Source organism: Rousettus aegyptiacus, unplaced genomic scaffold, assembly GCF_014176215.1.
Source record: "Rousettus aegyptiacus isolate mRouAeg1 unplaced genomic scaffold, mRouAeg1.p scaffold_m13_p_3, whole genome shotgun sequence".
Taxonomy (NCBI): Eukaryota; Metazoa; Chordata; class Mammalia; order Chiroptera; family Pteropodidae; genus Rousettus; species Rousettus aegyptiacus.
Window position 1 is genome coordinate 164,406,392 of NW_023416306.1, and position 20,437 is coordinate 164,426,828.

The window sequence follows — 20,437 nt, forward strand, 5'->3', positions numbered from 1 at the left end:
AGAAATATATATGAATAAAAATTTCAGGCAGATATTTTAGAATATGGATATTAATATTTACTTACAAGAATAAGCGCATAACATAGCTAAGAAAATTCTGTAAAAGAATAATTGGGGAGGGTTTGCCTAACTACATATTACGTATGTATTATAAATGTATTATAAAACAAAATTGTAAAAGTAAAGTGCTAGCAAAGTAAATTAACAGCTAGATCAAGTGAACGGAAGAGACTACTTGAAAATATCCACGCATATAGGAAAACTTACATTGTTTTTAAAAAGCGACCAGCCAACATAGGGAAGGCAGCATGGTTCGACAAATGTGTTGGGGGGACCAGCTGTTTGGGAAATAAACAAATAAAGCAGGACCCTTGCCTTATGCCATGACCCCAAAAAAAGTCCAAATGGACGGAGGAATCACTTGTAAAGAGAAAAATGAAATAAAATTAAAATTTACAATATAAAAATTAATGTAAAATTTCTTCCTATTCATGAGTGTTAAGTTTCTGAAAACCCCTGTAGTAAAAGAAATTCACAACTGATTAGCTTAAGGATTTATGTAGTAAAGGGTAGGGGAATCGAGATGAAAACTAAGCCTGTGACAGAGAGAAGGATGGATAGATGGGTCGACATACAATAAGCAAGGACGGTAAAATATTCATGGTAGAATCGTGGCAGTGAGTATATAGGTATCCACTGTAATAAATGAAATTTTCCATAATAAAATGCACATATGTTTTGTATGTTCGCTAAAATGCAGCAGTAAAGAACTGTCCCAATAAAAAAGTAAAAGGGGTCAAATACGTGGTGCCAGAAAGAAATCTAGCTACGGGTGGAGAGCACACAGTGCAATACATATATGACTCACTGTTGAATTGCACATTCGAAACTTACTGGATTTTGTTAACCAATGTCACCATAATGAATAAAATATATATAAAAGGAAAGTACCAATGGCCCTTAGGACAATAGTACTAACAATAATGGGCAAGGCTTATCTCATCACTAAGGTCTCCATCAAAGTGTCATCTTATCAGAGAGGCCATTTCTGACCATCCTAACAAAACTAGCTGTTTCCCCATACTCTTTATTACCTTCTTTTATTTATATTCTTGGAATGTACAGACCATTATATATTTATTTGTCTATCATTTACCTCTCCCAACTAAAATACAGGCTCTAAGGGAACAGGGTTTCTCTTTTTCTGTTCACTCCGGATCTTTCTTCCTCAGTTTCAATAGATGCCTGCAGAAAACTTTTTCACTCTTTTGCAGATGGCATGCATTCTCACGAATTGTTTATTTGTATTTGTCTTCCCTTTAAAAGTTCACGATCTTTCCTACTTCGTGACTTAATGTTGTTGACTTTCACTCCCTGGTTCTCATGTGGTCCCAGAATTACAGAATCTCCTATATGCCTGCCTGAGTTAGAAGGAGTTTTCAGTAAACTACACTTATTCTAAATTTTTGTCCAACATTAGGGGAGTAAAGCATACTATGTAAAGTATATTATGCTGTATTTACTCAATGGTACATTATACAGCCATTACGAAATTACATTTACAAAATGTCTGTAATCATAGAATGCTTTTAAATTTACAGAAAAACTGCAAGATATGAAATTGTATTTCTAGCACTAGCACAACATTATATATGTGAAAAGGCTAAAAAGAAATATTAGCAGTGTTTCTCTCCAGGTGCTATTACTATTTTCCCCTTGTACTTCATGTACAAGGTCACGACCCACTGAGAGTGGCATGCAGACTGCCAAGGACTCCAGGGAGTCCTGAGCCTCCTGTCCGCAGGTCCCTGTGGGTGTTTCCCACCATCTGAAAGGTATTTTCGTCTACCCTCAGCCCATGTGAACCTCGTTGGTACTCCTGGCCCTATGTTTTATTTGGGGCTCTAAAACCCACTACCCCTCCCCCCAGGGAGTGCTCAGAGAGCACATTAACAACACGGTACGATTCAGCTCTACCACACATGATGCAATGAGGCAGGAGCAAACGGATCTAAAGGACGATGAAAGGAAGCAAGACGGGAAGCTGGGGATGCGGTACCCAGGGAAGGGTCGTTTTCACCCTGCTCCTCTCCCTGCTACACCCTCCCGCCACTGGACTTTAGTCTGAAGCTGCTGCGACTGCATCACGCAGAAGCATGTGTAGGTGAGTAGCTACTGTGACAAACATTAACAGATTTAGGGAGTAACTTCAGAAAAACCCTGGGAACACAGATGTTGCTATTAGGTACAAAAATACCTAAAATGAGGAAGAACAGAAAAAAAAACAAACAGCATATTGAGAATCAAGGCTTTATAAAATATGCCAACAAAGGATTTCGCCATAAAGACATAAAGAGTATAAGAAAGTCAAAGGAAAAATCATCTCTTAAAACTGGGTGAGAAATAGTGATACTTGTAATTATTGTACACATGACTCTAAAAGCAACACATCTAGAAACAAAAAAATTTAAACACAAATGAGCTAGGTTCAAGGTGTTACTAACACAGATAAAATAGAAAAATACAACAAATTACTGCTTGATTTTGTTTCAGGATACAATAGTATGTCACACAAAATCAACGTATTAAAATAATTACCTACAGAGAAAACACGTCTCAGGAGGACAAATAATTACCTAAACCTTTTGTAAAGGATGCGTGGGAGGCAGATGTCTAAAATGGTCCCCAAAGACCGCTCGCTGCCCCTGTGATTGGGGCGCTGTGTAATCCCCTCCCCGCAGTGTATGCTGCACCTAGAGACTTTCTTATTAATCGGCATTAAGCAGTAAAGACGCTAGGATGCTGCTTTGTGATTAGGTTACAAAACAGTCCCCCTTCCTAGAAGACTCCCGCGCCTCCCCGGCCTGCATGATGTGAAGAGCAGGGCACCGTGTTGGGCGGGCCCGCATGGCAGGGACTGAGTGTGGTCTGCAGCCAACAGCCAGCGAGGAACTGAGGATTTCAGTCCAACGACCCTGAGGAACTGAATCCTGCCAACCACCACATGCACCTGGAAGCAGATCCGTCCCCGACTGAGCCGTGAGATCACCACGGCGCAGCCAGCACTCACTGCAGCCTGCGGCTGACCTTGCAAGTAGAGAACTTAGCAAAGCTGTGTGCACATTCCTGGTCCACAGAAACTCTGGGATAGTAAACGTGTGTTGGTTTAAGCCACTGAGTGTTGAGGTCACTTGTTACTGAGCAATGGATAATGAATAACTACTACAAGACCAGACAGTAAGTACTGTGGACTTGGTAAGCTCTATGGTCAGTTCCGCCGCAGGAGCCCGGAGGCGGCTGGAGACGATGCGCTAACGGTAAGCATGGCCGTTTCTAATAAAGCTTTATGATGGATGCTGAAATTCAAATTTCAAATAATTTTCCCATGTCACAAAATACTGTTCATCTTTTGACTTTTTTCCTACCATTTACAAATATAAAAACAATTCTTAGCTCACAGAACACACAAATAGAAATAGATTTGGCCCGAGGGCTGTAGTTTGCCAACCCCTGACCTAAATAACACAATTAGAGCTCTGTTTAATATCTTTATTTTGATAACACTTAGACCTGAATTTATGTTTATAGTAGTAAAATGAAACACAGTAAGAAACATATTTTGTTGATGGATAAGGAAATATCAAATAAACATCTCTTGGCAAATATTTTTTTACATTTCAAAGACAGAGAAAGAGAGACAAACGGCCATGTCACAGATGGTGGGAGAGCTGAGAACGGAACCTGTGTCCTGACCCCTAGGTGAGGATATATTCAATCATCATGGTGAACAAAGCCCCGCCACGTAAAGGGCTCCTTCCCGGAGGGGCGGCAGGACAGCTGGTAGAGATGCCCCTGGCTGGGTGGTCGCCCCCTGTGCAGCAGTAACGTGCTCCCTAAAAGACGATGTTCTACACGGAAAGGCACTAAAAGCTAGCAGAGACACATCACTAAGGAGCGCACACTCTGTACGCAATAGACACACAGAAAAGCTAAAGAGAAATCACTCAGATCTCTAATGTTGACAATTCAGTATTTTTCCAAAACGGTACCAAGATGTGAGGAAGTGATGCCGAGTGAATAACTAAGTGAACCAAAAAGGGATACTCTAGTAAATTATCTTCGAATACCTACACCAACGTCCAGAAAAAAACAACAGAACTTTCCCATGTTCTTTAGACAGTACAACCAGCACCGACATGCAGAACTCAGAGGACGTGAACTTCAGCTTATGTAAAGGGGGGCGGGAAACTGCTGTACGACTGAAGTCGTTCAATAATGGGAAGGGCTTCCCTGAAAACCGTCTAACAGTGTCTTCTGCTCATCGACGGGACTCAGAAAGGAGAGGACTGTCAGGGACCCTGATGAAGGGAGTCTTATGTCACTGAGAAAGTTTTGTTCTCACTCTCAATTCTTTTACTGTGAAATCGGATGTGCCAGAAAAATGGTTCTGTTCTGACTTTTGGCTACCTGTAGACAACAAGGGACAGGCAGATAACTTGGGATATACATTATTTTGAAGCATCTTAAGAAGTAAAAAAAAGGATGCAGAATTTGGGGAAGGTGACAGTAATTAAGGAATGGAAGAATTCAATGATGACAAAAAGGCTTGGTTAATAATTAAGCTATTTGGGGACAAGAAATGATACATTCATCTTAATGGTGCACGTTTTTAAAAAAAACAGACTATGCAAGATTTTACCATGAAAGATAATCAGAATGATTATCTTGAAAGGAAAAGGTAATGTAAGATAATCCAGTCATGACACTGCTTGTAAATTTTAGGAACAAAAAATATCCCACAAAAATCTATGGCATCCTAAGTTAACACTAAGCTTTAAACAAAATACAATAGGAAAAAGTGGATAACTGATTAAAGGGGAAAAAATCCTATTTAAATTCTTGGAAAATCTGCTTCAGTTTTAAGATTTTAGAAATCTGATTCAAGCTCTCTTTCTCTCTCTGAATGCCAACTGATTGGTGTGAAGGCAATAAAAGCGATTTGAATCTGAACACTACTTGGCTCAGAATGTTCCTGCCTTCAGAGCCAGCAATATACCGTCTCTCTGCAGGCAGACCTGGGGTAGAAAAGAAACTAAGATTGCTTGAGTCTGTGGGATCAGAATGAGGGGACTTAGTCAGAGGAGCCACTATTTAATGTCATCAGGTGAAGGCCACTCTTTGTACCTGTCACCGTGACAAGTATGACTTTGCAAGGGTACCCAAATTCTGAAGACTATGGCCAAGGTTTTCTATAATTCTGAAACATTTTTGAACTGTCGAAAAGCCTATTTAAAATAAGCCAAGTCATATTGAGAATTTTTAGAAATGGGCATGACTTTAACTATAATTTTAACAAGAAATATGCTTGATCACTTAGCTTCAGTATTAAATAGCTGGAATAGCGAGAATTTATTTACTTCCTAATCTCTCCTGTAAAAGATTCATTAAATTTTTAAAACTGAAGTAAAACTGATATTCAATAAACTACAAAGTATACAACTTGGTAAATTTTGAGATATATTTATACCTGGGAACCACCACAATCAAGATAATAAACAGACTCACCACCCTCCAAAGTTTCCTTGTGTCCCTTTGTCATCAATCTGGATCCCTCAGTCTCTTCCCTCACTTGAGCTAATTTACACACCCAGAATTTCTTGAATGAAGGGGAGAGTGGGTTAATTTGAGGAAGGACCCTAAAGATTTATACTTTAATCTTTCTTCCAGCCTTCCCTAGAGAGACTCACAGCCTTCTGCCAGAGTAACTGTTTACTGGGGAAAAGGAAACAATCAGATCCTTCAAGAACTACGGGACACTGGTTCTGAACTGACCCAAATTCGGAAGACCTAAAACATCACTGGGGCCCACCAATCAGAGTAGGGGCTTGTAGAGGTCAGGTGATCAATGGGGTTTTAGCTTGGGTCCATCACACAGTGGATTCAGTGGGTCCCTGAACTCATCCTTGGGTTATTGCACAGTTCCAGAATGCATCATTGGAACAGACATACTCAGCAGCTGGCAGAACCCTCACACTGGTTCCCTGACCTATGGAGTGAGGGCAATAACGGTTGGAAAGGCCACGTGGAAGCCACGGGAACTGCCTCTACCTAGAAAAACAGTAAACCGAAAGCAACACTGCATTCCTGAGGGAGTGCCGAGATTAGTGCCATCGCCAAGGGCTCGGAAGACGTAGGAGTGGTGATTCGACTCGCCCGTCTGGCCTGCGCAGAAGACAGATCCACCTTGGAGAATGACAGTGGACTATTCTAAGTTTCGACCAGGTGGTAACTCCAGTCGCAGCTGCAGTTCAGGTGTGGTTTCACCGCGTGAACATATTAAGACATCCCTCGGTACCCAGTATGCAGCTCTTGATCTGGCATATGCCTCTTTCTCCGTCTCTGTCCATAAGGCCCACCGAAAGGAGTTGCTTTCAGCTAGCAAGGCCAGCGATGTCCTTTCACTTTCCGACCAAGGGGGCATACCAACTCTCTAACTATCCGTCATTATTTCCTTTGCAAGGATCCTGAACACCTTTCCTTACCATAAGACGTCACATTGGTCCGTTATATTGCTGACTTTATGCTGATTGGACCTAGTGAGCAAGTAGTCTAGACTTACTGGTAAGACATTTGTGTGTCCAAGGGTGGAAAATAAATCTGACTAAAACTTAGGGGCCTTCTATCTTAGTGATTTCTAGGGGTCCACTGGTGTGGGACAATGGCAAGATCTCTCTTCTAAGGTGAAGGGTAAATTGTTGCATCTGACCCTTCCTACAACCAAAAAATAGGCACAATGCCTGGTGGGCCTCTTTGGATTTTGGAGGCGACATATTTCTCATTTGGGTGCGTTACTCCGGCCCATTTACCAAGTAACCCGAAAGCTGCTGGTGAGAGGCCCAGAACAAGAGAAGGCTCTGCGTCGAGTCCAGGCTGCTGTTCAAGCTGCTCTGCCACTTGGGCCATATGACCCAGCAGATTCGATGGTGCCTGAGGTGACAGGAGCAGAGAGGGATGCTATTTAGAGCCTTGGCAGGCCCTGATAAGTGAACTGCAGCACAGGTCCCTAGAATTTTGGAGCAAAACCCTACCATCTTCCGCAGATAATGACACTCCTTTTGAGAAACAGCTAGTGACCACTTAACATATGGGCCCCCGAGTTACATACGGCCTGAAACGCCCATCATAAATTGGGTGTTATCTGTTGCAGGAAGCCATGAAGTTGGGAGTGCACAGCAACATCCCATCATCAAATGGAAGTGGTATGCATGACTGGGCCTCAGCAGGCCCCGAAGGCACAAGTCAATTACATGAAGAAGTGGCCGAATGTCCATGGTCTCCACTCCTGCTACACTGCCTTCTGTCTCCCAGCCTGCATCTCTGACCTCAGGGGCAGCTCCCTATAATAGCTGACAGATGAGAAGGCTCAGGACAGGTTACAGGTGGTTCTGTATGATAATGCGGGTACTATCTGGCAGTGGACAGCTGTAGCACTACAGCTCCTTTCTGGGACATCCTTGAAGGACAGTAGGGAAGGGCAATCTTTCCAGTGGGCAGAACTCTGAGCAGTGCACCAGGCTATTTATGTGGCTTGGAGGGAGAGAAGGCCAGTTGTGTGATTTTATACCAATTAATGGGCAGTGGCCAATGTTTGACGGACTTGGAAGGAATACGATTGAAAAAACTCGTGACAAGGAAGTCTAATTGACAAAGATATCTGGGGAAGAGGTATGTGGATGGACCTCTCTGAATAAGCAGAAAAATGATGTGAAATATTCGTGTCCCATATGAATGCTCGTCAAAGGGTGAGCTCAGCAGAAGAGGACTTTAATAACGAAGTGGACAGAATGAGCTGTTCTGTGGATATCAGTTGGCTTCTTTAGTTAACCCCATCACCACCTAGTGGGCTCATGAACAAAATGCCATGGTGACGGGAGGGGAGGTTACACATGGACTTCTAACTCATCGGGGCTGACCTGGCTATCGCCACTGCTGAGGGCTCAATCTCCCAGCAACAAAGACCAACACCGAGTGCCCCATACAGCGCCAATCTCCAGGGTGATCAGCCAGCTACCTGACTACACTGGAAGGGGCGGTGTTCCATTCTAGCTACTGTGGATATGGATTTGCTTTCCCTGCATGCAATGCTTCTGCCACAATTACCATCTGTGGATTTACAGAATGCCTTATCCACCATCTTGGTATTCCACACATCACTGCTTCTGATCAAAGACCTCAGTTCACAAATGAAGTACAGGAATGGGACCATGCTCTGGAATTCACAGGTTTTACCATGTTCTCCACGGAATTATGACCTTGTTATTGTCTTTATTTGGATATTAAGTATGGTTAAAGGAGATGTGTATGGCTGTAAAGTTGACAAGGGGTAAACTTGTGATGATTAATTTTTAAGTGTCATGTGACTGGGCCACAGCTTGCCAAAATTAAACAGCATTTCTGGGTCTATGAGGGTGTTTTCTCATGAGATTAGCATTTGAATCTCCTCCCCAATGTGGGTGGGCACCATCCAATTCCTTTAGGGCTTGAACAGAAAATAAAAGAGCAGAGGAAGGGAGGATTCAGTCTCTTCCTGTTTAACACAAGACGTCTTCTGCCCTAGGACGGAGATTTACACCAGTGGCTCCTCTTGCTCTCAGGCCTTCGGATCCACTAGCTTTCCTGGGTCTCCAGCTTGCAGACAGCAGATCGTGGGATTTCTCAGCCTCCATCATCCTGTGAGCTGATTCCATATATATATACACATTAATTCTGCTTCTCTGGAGAACCCAATGTCAATCTATTTTTAGCCATTCCAGTAAGTATATAGTGGTATCTCATTGTGGTTTAATTTGTGTTTCCCTAAAGATTAATGATGTTGGTCATCTTTTCTTGTGATTATCTGCCACTCGTAGATCTTCTTTGGTGAACTGCCTGTTCAAATTTTTTGCCCATTTTTAAAAATAGAGGTTTATTTCCCCTTGAGTTTTGAGAGTTCTTTACAAATTCCAGATATAAGTTCTCTATCAGGTATGATTTATAATTTTAGCCCAGCCTGTGTCCTGTCTTTCCATTTTCTTGACAGTTTCTTCCAAAGAGTGAAATATCGATGAAGTACAATTTATCGATGCTTGCTTTTATAGACTGCACTTTTTGTGCTGTATCTAAGAAAGCTTTACTTAAGTCAAGGTCACAAAGATTTTGTTTCTTCCAGAAATTTTCAAGTTTTAGGTTTTACTTTTAGGCCTATGAGCTATTTTTAGTTATTTTTTCTATATGTTGCAAAATCTTTATAGAATGACATAATGATATAGATATCATTATTTCCCCCTATATGATAGCCAATAGTTTCAGCATCATTTGTTGAAAAGACTATCTTTTCTCCATCAAATTAACTTTGCAACTTTGTTAAAAAAAAAAAAATCAGTTGCTTATATCTGTGTGGTTTCTATTTTATTGACGATTTGTCTGTCTTGACAGGAACACCATCACGGTGTCTTAATTATTGTACTTTGTGAGTCTTGAAATCAACTTTGGCCTACTTCTTCAAAGGTGATTGGCTATTCTAGGTCCTCTGCATTTCTCTATGAATTTTAGACCCAGCTGTCAATTTCTTCTAAACACCTGAACTTCTCTGAACTTCTCCTCTCTTTCCCTCATTCTCTTTCCCTCTCTGCGGCTTTCTCCTCTCCAACACTCTGCCCTCAAACTCCAGCTGCCCCGGTCTCCCTGGACGCCTGGTTCTGCCTTGGCCCTGCCTGGGTTGGCCCTCCCTGTGCTGTGGCCCGCACACGCTCTCACGGCAGAGAGCTGGGCCGTCACGGGGCTCGCCGCGTGCCTTTTCCATCTCGGTGTTCGCTGTGCTTCACTGCTAGATGTTCAGTGTCTTCAACACTGTTGTTTCATATATTTTGCCCATTTTAAAAATTGTTTCAGGCCGGAAAGTAAATCCGATTCTGGTTATTCCATTTTGGTAAGTCATGGAAGTCTCAATTTTAATTTTTAATGTCAAATCTGTTCTCAAAGTTATAAAATTCAAGTGAAAATGGGACAAAAACATAACTAGTAATTAGTATAATGTCTTATCGCTGTTTGCTTATTAACTCATTTCATTCCAAAAATATTTATTGAACTCTGCGTAGTAAAGCACCTGGCATAGGACGCGGAGAATGAAAGCCAGACGCGCCCCTTGCTCTCACGGAGCTTACAATCTAGTGGGACAGACAGACATCGATCAAATAATTAGAAACAAAAATGGAGCACTGCAATTGTGATAGCTGCTCTAAAGGCAAGGAACAGAATAATGTTACGATAACCTATAAGAGAGTGATTTACGATATTTGTTTCTATTGAGCCTATATCCATGAGTTGAAAAACATCACTGTTTATGTTAAAGTCACAAAGAAATTGTGGGAAATGCCCATTGAATACTTTTCAATATACTTACTAGGTTAAGACAATAGACGAAGTGCTTTAGAACACACAAAAATTATGATACTAACCCTAAGAAACAAGATATAATTGGGCACATAAATGATAACGAAATATCAAGTTTATATACCTACATCCTACCTGAACATAAAGAGAAATTAACCACTTGAACATAATTTTGTCCATTCCCATTAATTTTTTTTTCCATCAGCCTAATAGCAGAAATTTGATCAGTTTTTTTGAAGTAACAATACATTCATTTTTTTCGTCAAGTCTTACCTAGATATCTCAGCTTGGGAATTCTTTTCTCCATCAACAGTGAAAGGAGATGCTCCAGTTAGCAATTCGTACATTAGAACACCTAAACTCCACCAGTCAACTGCCTACAAAACAACAATTTCATTTGATAGACTATTAACTAATATACATTGTGTAAGAAAAAGCACCATTTAAACCTATGTATTTAAAAAATATTTTATTTTAACAAAAGGGTTTTGTACATAGTCTTCTGTGCAAGGAGTATTAAATTAGTACACGCAAAAAAAAGACATTTAGAGAACAAATATCCAGGGTATCCTCAGAACATAATTTAAATCTAAATTTTAAACATTTAGCCAATGGGATAAAATTTTTAAAATTATTTCCTAAATGAGTAATGGTTTTACTTTGGTTAATTACAATTTTTTTTTTAATTTAAAATACATTTTCAAAATTTTAAGTAAGTGATATCTTTGGACTTATGATAGAGGAAAAAAGTATCAATTAGCATTTTAATTAATTATCTAGGTCCAATGAATATTATAAAATTCCTTAAAGTCAAAGAACAAAAATGAAAAAAGATCTCCTCTAAAGATGTTATTTTTTCATAACCATCTAAATCAATTCCTCTTATAGAACCTATCAATCCGAGTTGTCATTTGTGGGAAGCTTGATGAGATTTAAAATAATATAAAATAAAATGTGATCTAAATTGGAAACTAATTTATAAATCAGTTACCTGAACTGAGGACACAGCCAATTATATATAATTTAAAGAATCCTGATATACCAAAAGTTAGTTCTCTTATAACTAGGTAAGTCAAAATTCCAATAACAGTTGAATATACGCGCTCACACTAACAAGATACTAACTGGATGCTAAAATTTTAAACTCTCTGCTTCCTCATTTTAGGGTCGAGGTTTCAGAGAAATGATGCAAAATTTATGAGCCAAGAGCTCTTTTAAAGAAAACACATAATAATGACATACAAAACAGGATCAGGCAGATTGAAATCACACACACACCAAAGAGTGGGAGCCAGGCACAGTGACCAGCACCTGGCATATATTATCTCCTTTAATTAACTCAAAGTCATCAAGGTGGCCTGTGAACTCCCACTGACTAGCTGTATTCTAAACCTCAGGGATACAGAAATTCTAGGAGTAATATAAGGCTTTCTTTCCTAAAAATAAGTTTTATTAGGTCTTAGAAGATAAATTCAAATTTTAGGTTATAAATTCCTAACAATTACCCAAAAGTTTCAAAGACTACCTTGAAGCTGACTAAACCAATTATTTATGCAAGCAGTTTTACTGCCATCCGAGTCAAGACCCTCCAAATGGTTTGCTCTTGGATTTGAAACCATGCTCTTAAATTGGTAACAGCTCTACAAACAGATTCCTAGTCATAAAAACTTGAGAACGGGCTTTAAACTTATGACTAGTCATTAGCAAACATTCTCCACACTTAAGATATTTGGACTGCATATGTAGAATTTTCAAAGGAGATGAGGGAGGAAGATGAGCAAAAAACAGTCAGCATTCCTTATTTGGAGAAAGTTATTAATAAAGCAAAAGTGTTAAGAAAGAACTGAACAAATATGTACCCTTTAATAAAGGAAGAAAAAATATGTGACCTAGATTTTATAACATAACTACTTAGAAAGCCATTTCTATAGTCTTCATTTTACACAAAGGAAAATGAGGAGGAAAAAACACTGAGCTCTTTAAAGGGCTTAGGAAAACGAACTGAGGGTTAAGTTTAAATGCTTTAAAAAAGGATTTTTTTCTTTCTCCAAGGATTGTTACAATGGTTATTTCTGTTAAAAAGATAATGAGCAAAGTCTGCAGTATCTCTACAAAGTTAAAAGCAGAAATTGGGAATAAGAAAATATAAAAGATTCCTTTTCTATGATGTTAGAAAGTAAATTTCAACTAAAGTTGAAACAGTCAGCTATGTTTCTGTGTTTTTTCCTAACAAAAAACAATAATGCCAATAAGCCCTGTCCAAAATCATTCGGCATGACTCAGACAGGGACGATGTACAGTTTATGTATTCATAGGCACCTCTGGATTGTACTGCGGCTCAGTCATGTCCTCAAAGAGCAGGTCCCACGCAACACAAAGAGAACGACTTTAGTTTTAAACAGAGTTATAACTGGTGCTTTGCTCAAGATACAGACTCTTTTAATGGAAATAACACAAATTATTATTTCAAGAATTCGTCAATTTTGAGGTTTCCTTTAATAAAATGTTACTCTTTAAAACAAAAACATTTTCCTCATCAATAAAACCTGAAAAAAGGGGAAATCTAGACTGTCCTTAACCTTTCTATTATCTTTTTCCTCCAAAACAGGAGACACTATAATACAAAGCAAAGGAGAGAAAAAAATTAAGGTAGTACACCAGAAAGAGGACTCTGTGGAAGAGACTGTACCAAGTTATTAACTAGGATTCTTATTATACATTTTATAGAGATGTATCAAGAACTGAAAATAGAACATACCTTGTCATGTCCCGAATCTCCCCCTCTGACAATATCTGGTGCCATGTATTCGATAGTTCCACAAAAGGAATATGCTCTTTCAGCCTTAAACAAACAAAAAGGGATTTGATTTCAAGTTAGTATGACAGGTGACAAAAAAAGAAAGTTCGCACTCCATGTCAGTGGTTGAGATGACTTCATACAGCAAAGCAGAGTCATGGTAAAACCTACGTGACAGACCCTCTTCTCACCAGGACAGACCATCACTTATATAAGTCCTGGGTAAATGTCTTGCCAGAAAGACTTCCCATGCCTGAATCCCCACCATCATCATTCATCCATGCATCCATCCAACCACTCATGAATCCACACATTCACTCTTCCTGTGTGTATGTATGTATATAAGGATGGATGGATGGACGGATGGATGGGTGTACATTTTACTTATTAGTTTCTTTAACCATTCTTTTTTGTAAAAATGCAAATAGTCCTAGCTGGGTAACATGGACTATCTAACACTTTAGTGTGGGTGACTTTATTTCCAGATAGAAAAGATTAGGAAAACACTAAGAAATTTGGAGGAGGAAGGAAGACCGAAAGCTAAAAGGGAAATAGGGAACACAAACATGAAAAATATTTTTTCCGACCTTACTCTCTTGTCTAGGTTTGGCACTGTTAATGGTATGTTTAGTGGTGATGAGCAAAACTATCTTTAAAAAAAAAAACACAAAAAACTATCTCTTGAAGACAGTTATTTCTCTTTTGTAGAATTTTAAAAATGGCTAATTTATCAGCCTGAAAATTAATTTAAAAAACTAATTTTTAAATGACCATGTCTTATGACTCATACCAATGTAACAAAGCACGGTAAATATCTAAATTATGATATATTAAATAGGGATAAAGAATTCCTCTTTGAGAATATACATTTGTATGACTAGATTTGAAAATTTTCAAAAAAACTTTGGTGCCAAAATAATTTTGAAAACTTTACAAAATTATTTTAGAGGAAGCTTTTCAATTTACACTTTATTCTTCTTCCGCTAGAAGTTTCAGGAAAAATAAGCATTCCTCTTATTTATCAATAAGATAAAATTTTTTTAAAAAGGAATCTTCTTATTCCTTTTATTTATATTTTAAACATAAAGAACACTACTCTAGCTTGTTATAGAAGTGGCAGAAGTCCCCTAATCTGTTGGCTGAAAGTTAAGCCCAGAGACAATAAATGTAACAAATTTATTTAAAACTGTGGTAATAAATGTATTAAAACTACTTAATTGTAATACACACACATATATAAACAAAAACTTGGTCTTTGATTCATTTATCTTTTGTGTGCTACATATACTGAAAGATGACTATACCCCTAGAAACTAAGAGAAATAATTCAATTATGTGTAGATCTGCAGAAAAATTTTTTGTTAGCTACCAGAATGTTACTGAACAGCTAATATAAATCACACATCAAATGTCGTGATCTCTCTACTTCATCATTTCAGTACCAAATGCTAATTTTATATCAAACTACTGGAAAAATTAAAGCTAAATAAAATTTATTCCATACAAATTTGTGTATAAGAAGTAATGAATAATTTTTAACGTTTTGTTAGACATACTTAGGAAACAATGTGTATGTTAGAAAGCATTCATCTATTCACTGAATTATTAAAGAAATAATACAAAATACTTTTTTAAGAAACCCAAACTTCATAAAACTAAAGTGCTTTTAGTTAATATACTATTTATAATGCAATAAACTAAGCAAAAATCACTGCATAGCTGATATAAAGAAACATGTAAGAACTACTAAGTCATAGTATTTATGATTTGATCTCATCTTAAAAGATACCTTTGAAACATTTTTTTCAGGTACACTGAAAAAAAAACTTTTTCCAAATTATTTTATGAGAAAAAGATAATGGGTTTTGACTTGCTTTCTAAGTTTTTATTTAGAAAACTAGTCTTTTTAGCAAGCATACATTTTTGTTTTCATCTATAGGCAGCTCCATGTCACAAACCATTTTGAAAATACGTATATTTCTAAGTATGAGACAACGATTCAACTTTACAAATTTAAGGTCAAGGACATCTACACTTTCTTTTTCAAAACACTATATACTCATAAGTTCAGTATAAAAAGTGTATGGAATACACAGATATTATTGATAGTCTGATGGTCATGACCCCTTCCCGCGTCTTACTGACAGAGACAACTATGCAGCTCAGTCCTTCACCGCAGGACAGACAAAGCTGAGAACCACACCAAGCGCCTGAAGACATTTCTTTTACCTTTGAGCTCTCTCTTAACTCACTTTAGCTTTTCTGTTTTGGGGTTTTTTTGGGGGGGAAGGACGGGGTGAGGGAAGATCAGTAGTTTCAGTCACTGAGGAATAACAGCAAACAAAGACAAAGTGCTTCTCAAGTACCTCTGGTTTTTTAAAACATTGCCATTTTAGCCCCTCACAATTCTTAACTGCTTCCTCTTCCTCTGCCCCAATGGAAGTGTTACTCCTTGTGGTTCTAACTTTTAGTGCCTTTCAAATAACTCTACCAAGACAACAAAACGAGGAGGTATGACAGGGGAAGGTGTCTGGTGGGGGGCAGGAAAGACTGCAAGGTCATGTTTTATGAACTATGATATAAAAAGGCTAGGAAAACATAGTTAAAGTCTATTGTAACTATTGTTTATTATAATTTGTTCATATCTTTATAGGAATGCTTTTATCAGAGAGACAATGAACCTATTTAACCCTTTTCCCACTCAGAAAATAAGAGTGCAACTTGCTGCCAGGATTCATTTAACATCGGGTGTACGAATGCTACATTTTCTAGGATTTGACATTCTCCGTGATTGAGAATTACTATGTTTTGTAAATGGAACTACCACTACTATACTAAAAACAGAATACTATAGAATGATGTCATTTGTTTCCAAAGACTGTCGATACACTAGAGCGATGCAAAAATAATAAGTAGGAACTCAACTGCTCAACTCTCAGGTATTTCTCAATAAACACCAGATTAACTAACTCAGTTTTTATTTGCTGATGTTTTATCCTGATCTTCTCTGCTTATGATAACTTTGAGTTAAATGTAAAACTACCAATGAAAAGTTTTTTCCCACATCCTGAATTTTTTCCCATCCTACTTTTGACAAATCTCCCACAACAAATATCTAGAAAAGTTCGATTTTAAAAAAAGAAGGAATGCATTGCTAATCTTCCAAGACTGCTCGCGAGGAAGGGAGATTCCTAGACGCCAGGCAGGAAGAGGGTGCCAACGACCAGTGAGGCGGGCATGTTACGTGTGCTATGGCTGCACAGAGGGCAAGAAGGTAAATTATTACAGGTCTCAACAATCCAGAAGCTTCAGTTTTGATTCTCTTATAAGGAGGAAAGATGAGGCCCTCAGATCACATGGGGTTGGCTAGAATTACCTCTCTGGTGTGAGAAAACCTTGGCAGCTAAGAAAGCTAAATCTTAATGCAATGCAAAGTCTAGAAAAATAAAATTCACTCACTGGCACAGGTTTGTTTCTGTCTGGGCCCTAGCTTAATAAACAAACAAATGTTCCCCTTGTGAAATCAAAGCCCTCGGCTTGTGCCTTTTGTAGATCTGGGGCCTGAATTTACTTCCTCCACCCAAGATATGAGAAAGTGAGAAAATCTGGTCCAATGTGGTGACAGAAATAGAGAAATACCCACAACTTAGCCGGCCCAGGATTCACAGATAAAGCCCCAAAGACACAAAATCACTAAATTAGTAAACTAGACTTCATAAATACAACAAAAAGGATTACTTGAGACAGTAGAGGAATAATCAGTAAAAGACTATGTTTTAAAAGGTAGAAGATATAAAGGAAGGAAAATATTCATAAAACAATATAGCAGCATAGGGAAGATTATAAATATATGAAAAAGAATCAAATAGAACTATATAAATAAAATAAAAGATATATTTTAAAAAGTTATTCTGACTGTTTCAAGAGTCCCAAGCAAATTAAATGAAAGTATATTCACAGGTGGAGAATTTCTATTTCTTAAGTGGTGGTTATAAGAGCATCCACTTTATAATAATTTACTCAGCCACACTTCTGCTTTTTGTTTTTGTATGTTTATTTTACAATAAAAAGATATAAAAAAACTAGTTCATTCCCAGATCTAGCTGTACCCAGCTAAATAATCTCTAAATATGCAGAGCAAAATGAAGCCATATTAACACAAAGACAGAGTTTACTAGTCACTGATCCTTACTAAAAAGCATGTACTTCAGAAATAAACTGAACTCATAAGAGTAAGGTGCAAGAATAGTGGAAAAAACAGGTAAACATGAGAAAATCTAAACAAGTACAAAACTTACAAAATAAAAGTAATAAATCATAATTATTAATTTGAAGAAATATAACATAAGGTGGGACTAAAATAATAAAAAACAATATATAAAATGAGATGGATAACTGAAGTTAAAACATTTCTAATGTTCTTGTAGTGGTCATGACAATTATAGACATAATGGTTAATTTTGGACTCTATTAAGTCAGCATATAAATTAAAAATTTCAGAGTAATAATTACAAAAAGAGTAGAAATAGAATATATATACACATATATACATAAAAAATATATATTCTATTTCTGTTCCTATATATAACATATATATAACACTTCTAGACTATTGATGGGAAATGAAACAAATAAACCTTAATCATTTAAACAGAAGACAGGAAAGGAGGGGAAAAAAGCAAAGTGAAATTATGATAAAGAGAAACGCACAGTAAGGTAACAAAAATAAATAATATCGGCAATCATAATATACAGATTTAACTCATCAGTTAAAAGACAGAAATTCTCTGGATCAAAAACAAAATCCAGCTATATGTTATTTGTAAAAGGTACACCTAAAACAAATGACAAAGAAATATTGAAAGTAAAAAGATGGAAAAAGATATATCAGACCAGCACCAACCAACAGAAAGCTGGAGTATCTTATTAATAGTAGGAAAATAAGCTTTAAGGCAAAAGGGATTATTAAAATTAGGTAGGGTCATTGCATAATAATAAAAGGAACATTTCCCTAGGGGAGTAACACCATTCCAAGCCTAAATATCCTCAAAATTTTTTGAAGAGCCTTAAAATATAAGCAAAAATGAAGAGATCTTCAAGAAGAAATGGACAAATCCATAATCATCATGGGCATTTTAACGTATCTGTTCTACAACTGACTGATCAAGCAGGAAAAAAATTAGGAAAGCTATGGAAGATTTTCCTGATGTTCATAAAAATATACAAAACTTTATATTTAACGACAGAGAATACACAGTCTTTTCAGGTACACATGACACATTTACAGAAATTAACCATGTAAGAGGTCACAAAGCAAATCTCAAATACCACAGAAATAAAATCATATATATTTCTTCTCCAGACAGAAAGCAAAATTAAGAGTTCATTTACAAAAAGATAACCCCCGAATCCTATGTATTTGAAAACTTAAAAACCCATTTCTAAGTAATTCATGCCCCCACAAAAAACTACAAAGAATATCAGAGTATTAGGATAACAGTAAAAATGCTATATATCAGAACTTAAGATATATATATAAAGCTATTCTTAGAAATTAAGTTTTGTTAAAAAAGAATATTAAATATTAGTGAGCTGAGAGTCCAACTCAAATGGTTAGAAAAAGAATATGAAAGAAACTCACAGAAAGTAAGATAAATGAAGTTGTAAAGGAACATTATCAAAGAAATAGAAAAAACTAGAGACTTGACAAAAGCTATTTCTCGGAAGAGACTAATAAAATGAACAAATCTCCAGCAAACTGATCAGGAAAAAAAGAAAAGTTACAAATCAATATTTAGTAATTTAAAAATAATTATGACAGAATAGATTAAAAAATAAATTCTATGAACAATATGATGCCCCCAAAATTTAAAAAAAATAACATTTTCTGTAAACATATAACTTACTAAAATTGACTCAAGAAGAAAATGATAATCTAAATATAACTATAAATATTTTTAAAATATTAAATCAGTATTTAAAAAGCCAATCACATCACCTTAGAGGGGGAAAAAAAGAAAAAAGAAAAAATACATATACTCTGACAGCATTCAGAGGAATCCTTCAGATTCTTATACAAACTACTCCAAATTCATTTCATATAAAGCCATCGTGACTTACAAATAGTGGTTCTGATTTTTTTCTTTAACAATAGTCATCTATAAAATCCAAGGGAATCTGTAAATTAGTGTTAACTAATGAATTCAGCAACATTGCTATGTACAAGATAAAACCGACATTGCTATGCTTTCTAAGAAAAACAGATATTATAATTTTTGCAAACAGGAACAAAAATTATAAAGCTAACAGAAATAAACCTAATAATGGACACATAAAGCATTATGAAGAAAATTATAAAATATTATTCAGGACATAAACAAACAACAAAACAAATAGAAATTCATTGGTTACAAGATTCAATATCTAAAGATTACGGTTCTCTCCAAATTATAAATTTAAGCGTACAAGTCATGTGGGGAAACAAAAGACCGAGAAGAGAGAAGACAGCGATGAGGGAGAATGAAGGTCAGGGGAAGGAGAAAGGAGAGGCAGGGCAAGAGCGAGGAGGAGAAAGATCTCACCTTTCCAGAATTAAGACCTAAGAATTTTGGTTTCGACTAAGGGAGAAGACAAACAGCCAAAAAAAAATGTGTAAAAAGGCTAGAAATAGACTCACAAGCATGCATAGGAGTTTGGTATAAGAGAGGCTGCATTTCAGACAGTAGGGAATGGAGTAACTGGCTACTCAATGAACAGTTCAGTCGACTGAGTTATGTACATAAAAAGAATAAGATGCCCACTTCATCTTTTATATACAAAAATTAATTCCCAGTAAAGATTTCGAAGTCCTAATTTAAAAAAGAAAATGAAAGAGAATATCTTAATATATTGAGATGGGAAGAGGTTTCATTTAAAAATATTCAGAGAAATCAACAACTTAGCACTAAAAAAACAAAATCGAAAGTTAAAGTAAAGAAATAATAAAGGTTAGACCAGAAGTAAATGAAACAAAAGAAATATAAGAGAAAAAAATTAACAAAATTAAGAGTTGAATTTTTTGAAAAGATCAACTAAACTGACGAATCATAGCTAGATTAAGAAAAAAAGAGAGAAGACTCAAATAATTAAGAGAAACGAAAGAGGAGACATTATAAGAGACTACTATGAATAATTATACACCCCCAAAATTGGACAACCTAGAATGGATAA

The 20,437-nt window shown here is 36.8% G+C and overlaps 1 protein-coding gene across 6 annotated transcripts in view; it reads right to left on the bottom strand.

The window, feature by feature from the left end:
* RPS6KA5 (ribosomal protein S6 kinase A5) overlaps positions 1-20,437 on the bottom strand; it is a 137,560-nt gene that overhangs the window by 26,513 nt on the left and 90,610 nt on the right. For all 6 annotated transcript variants that reach the window (XM_016154289.2, XM_016154282.2, XM_036238432.1 and 3 more), the window contains 2 exons: positions 13,190-13,273; positions 10,705-10,808 (listed from right to left, as the gene is read on the bottom strand). In XM_016154289.2, coding sequence (XP_016009775.2) covers positions 10,705-10,808; positions 13,190-13,273 — 188 coding nt within the window. The remainder of the gene's footprint in view (positions 1-10,704; positions 10,809-13,189; positions 13,274-20,437) is intronic.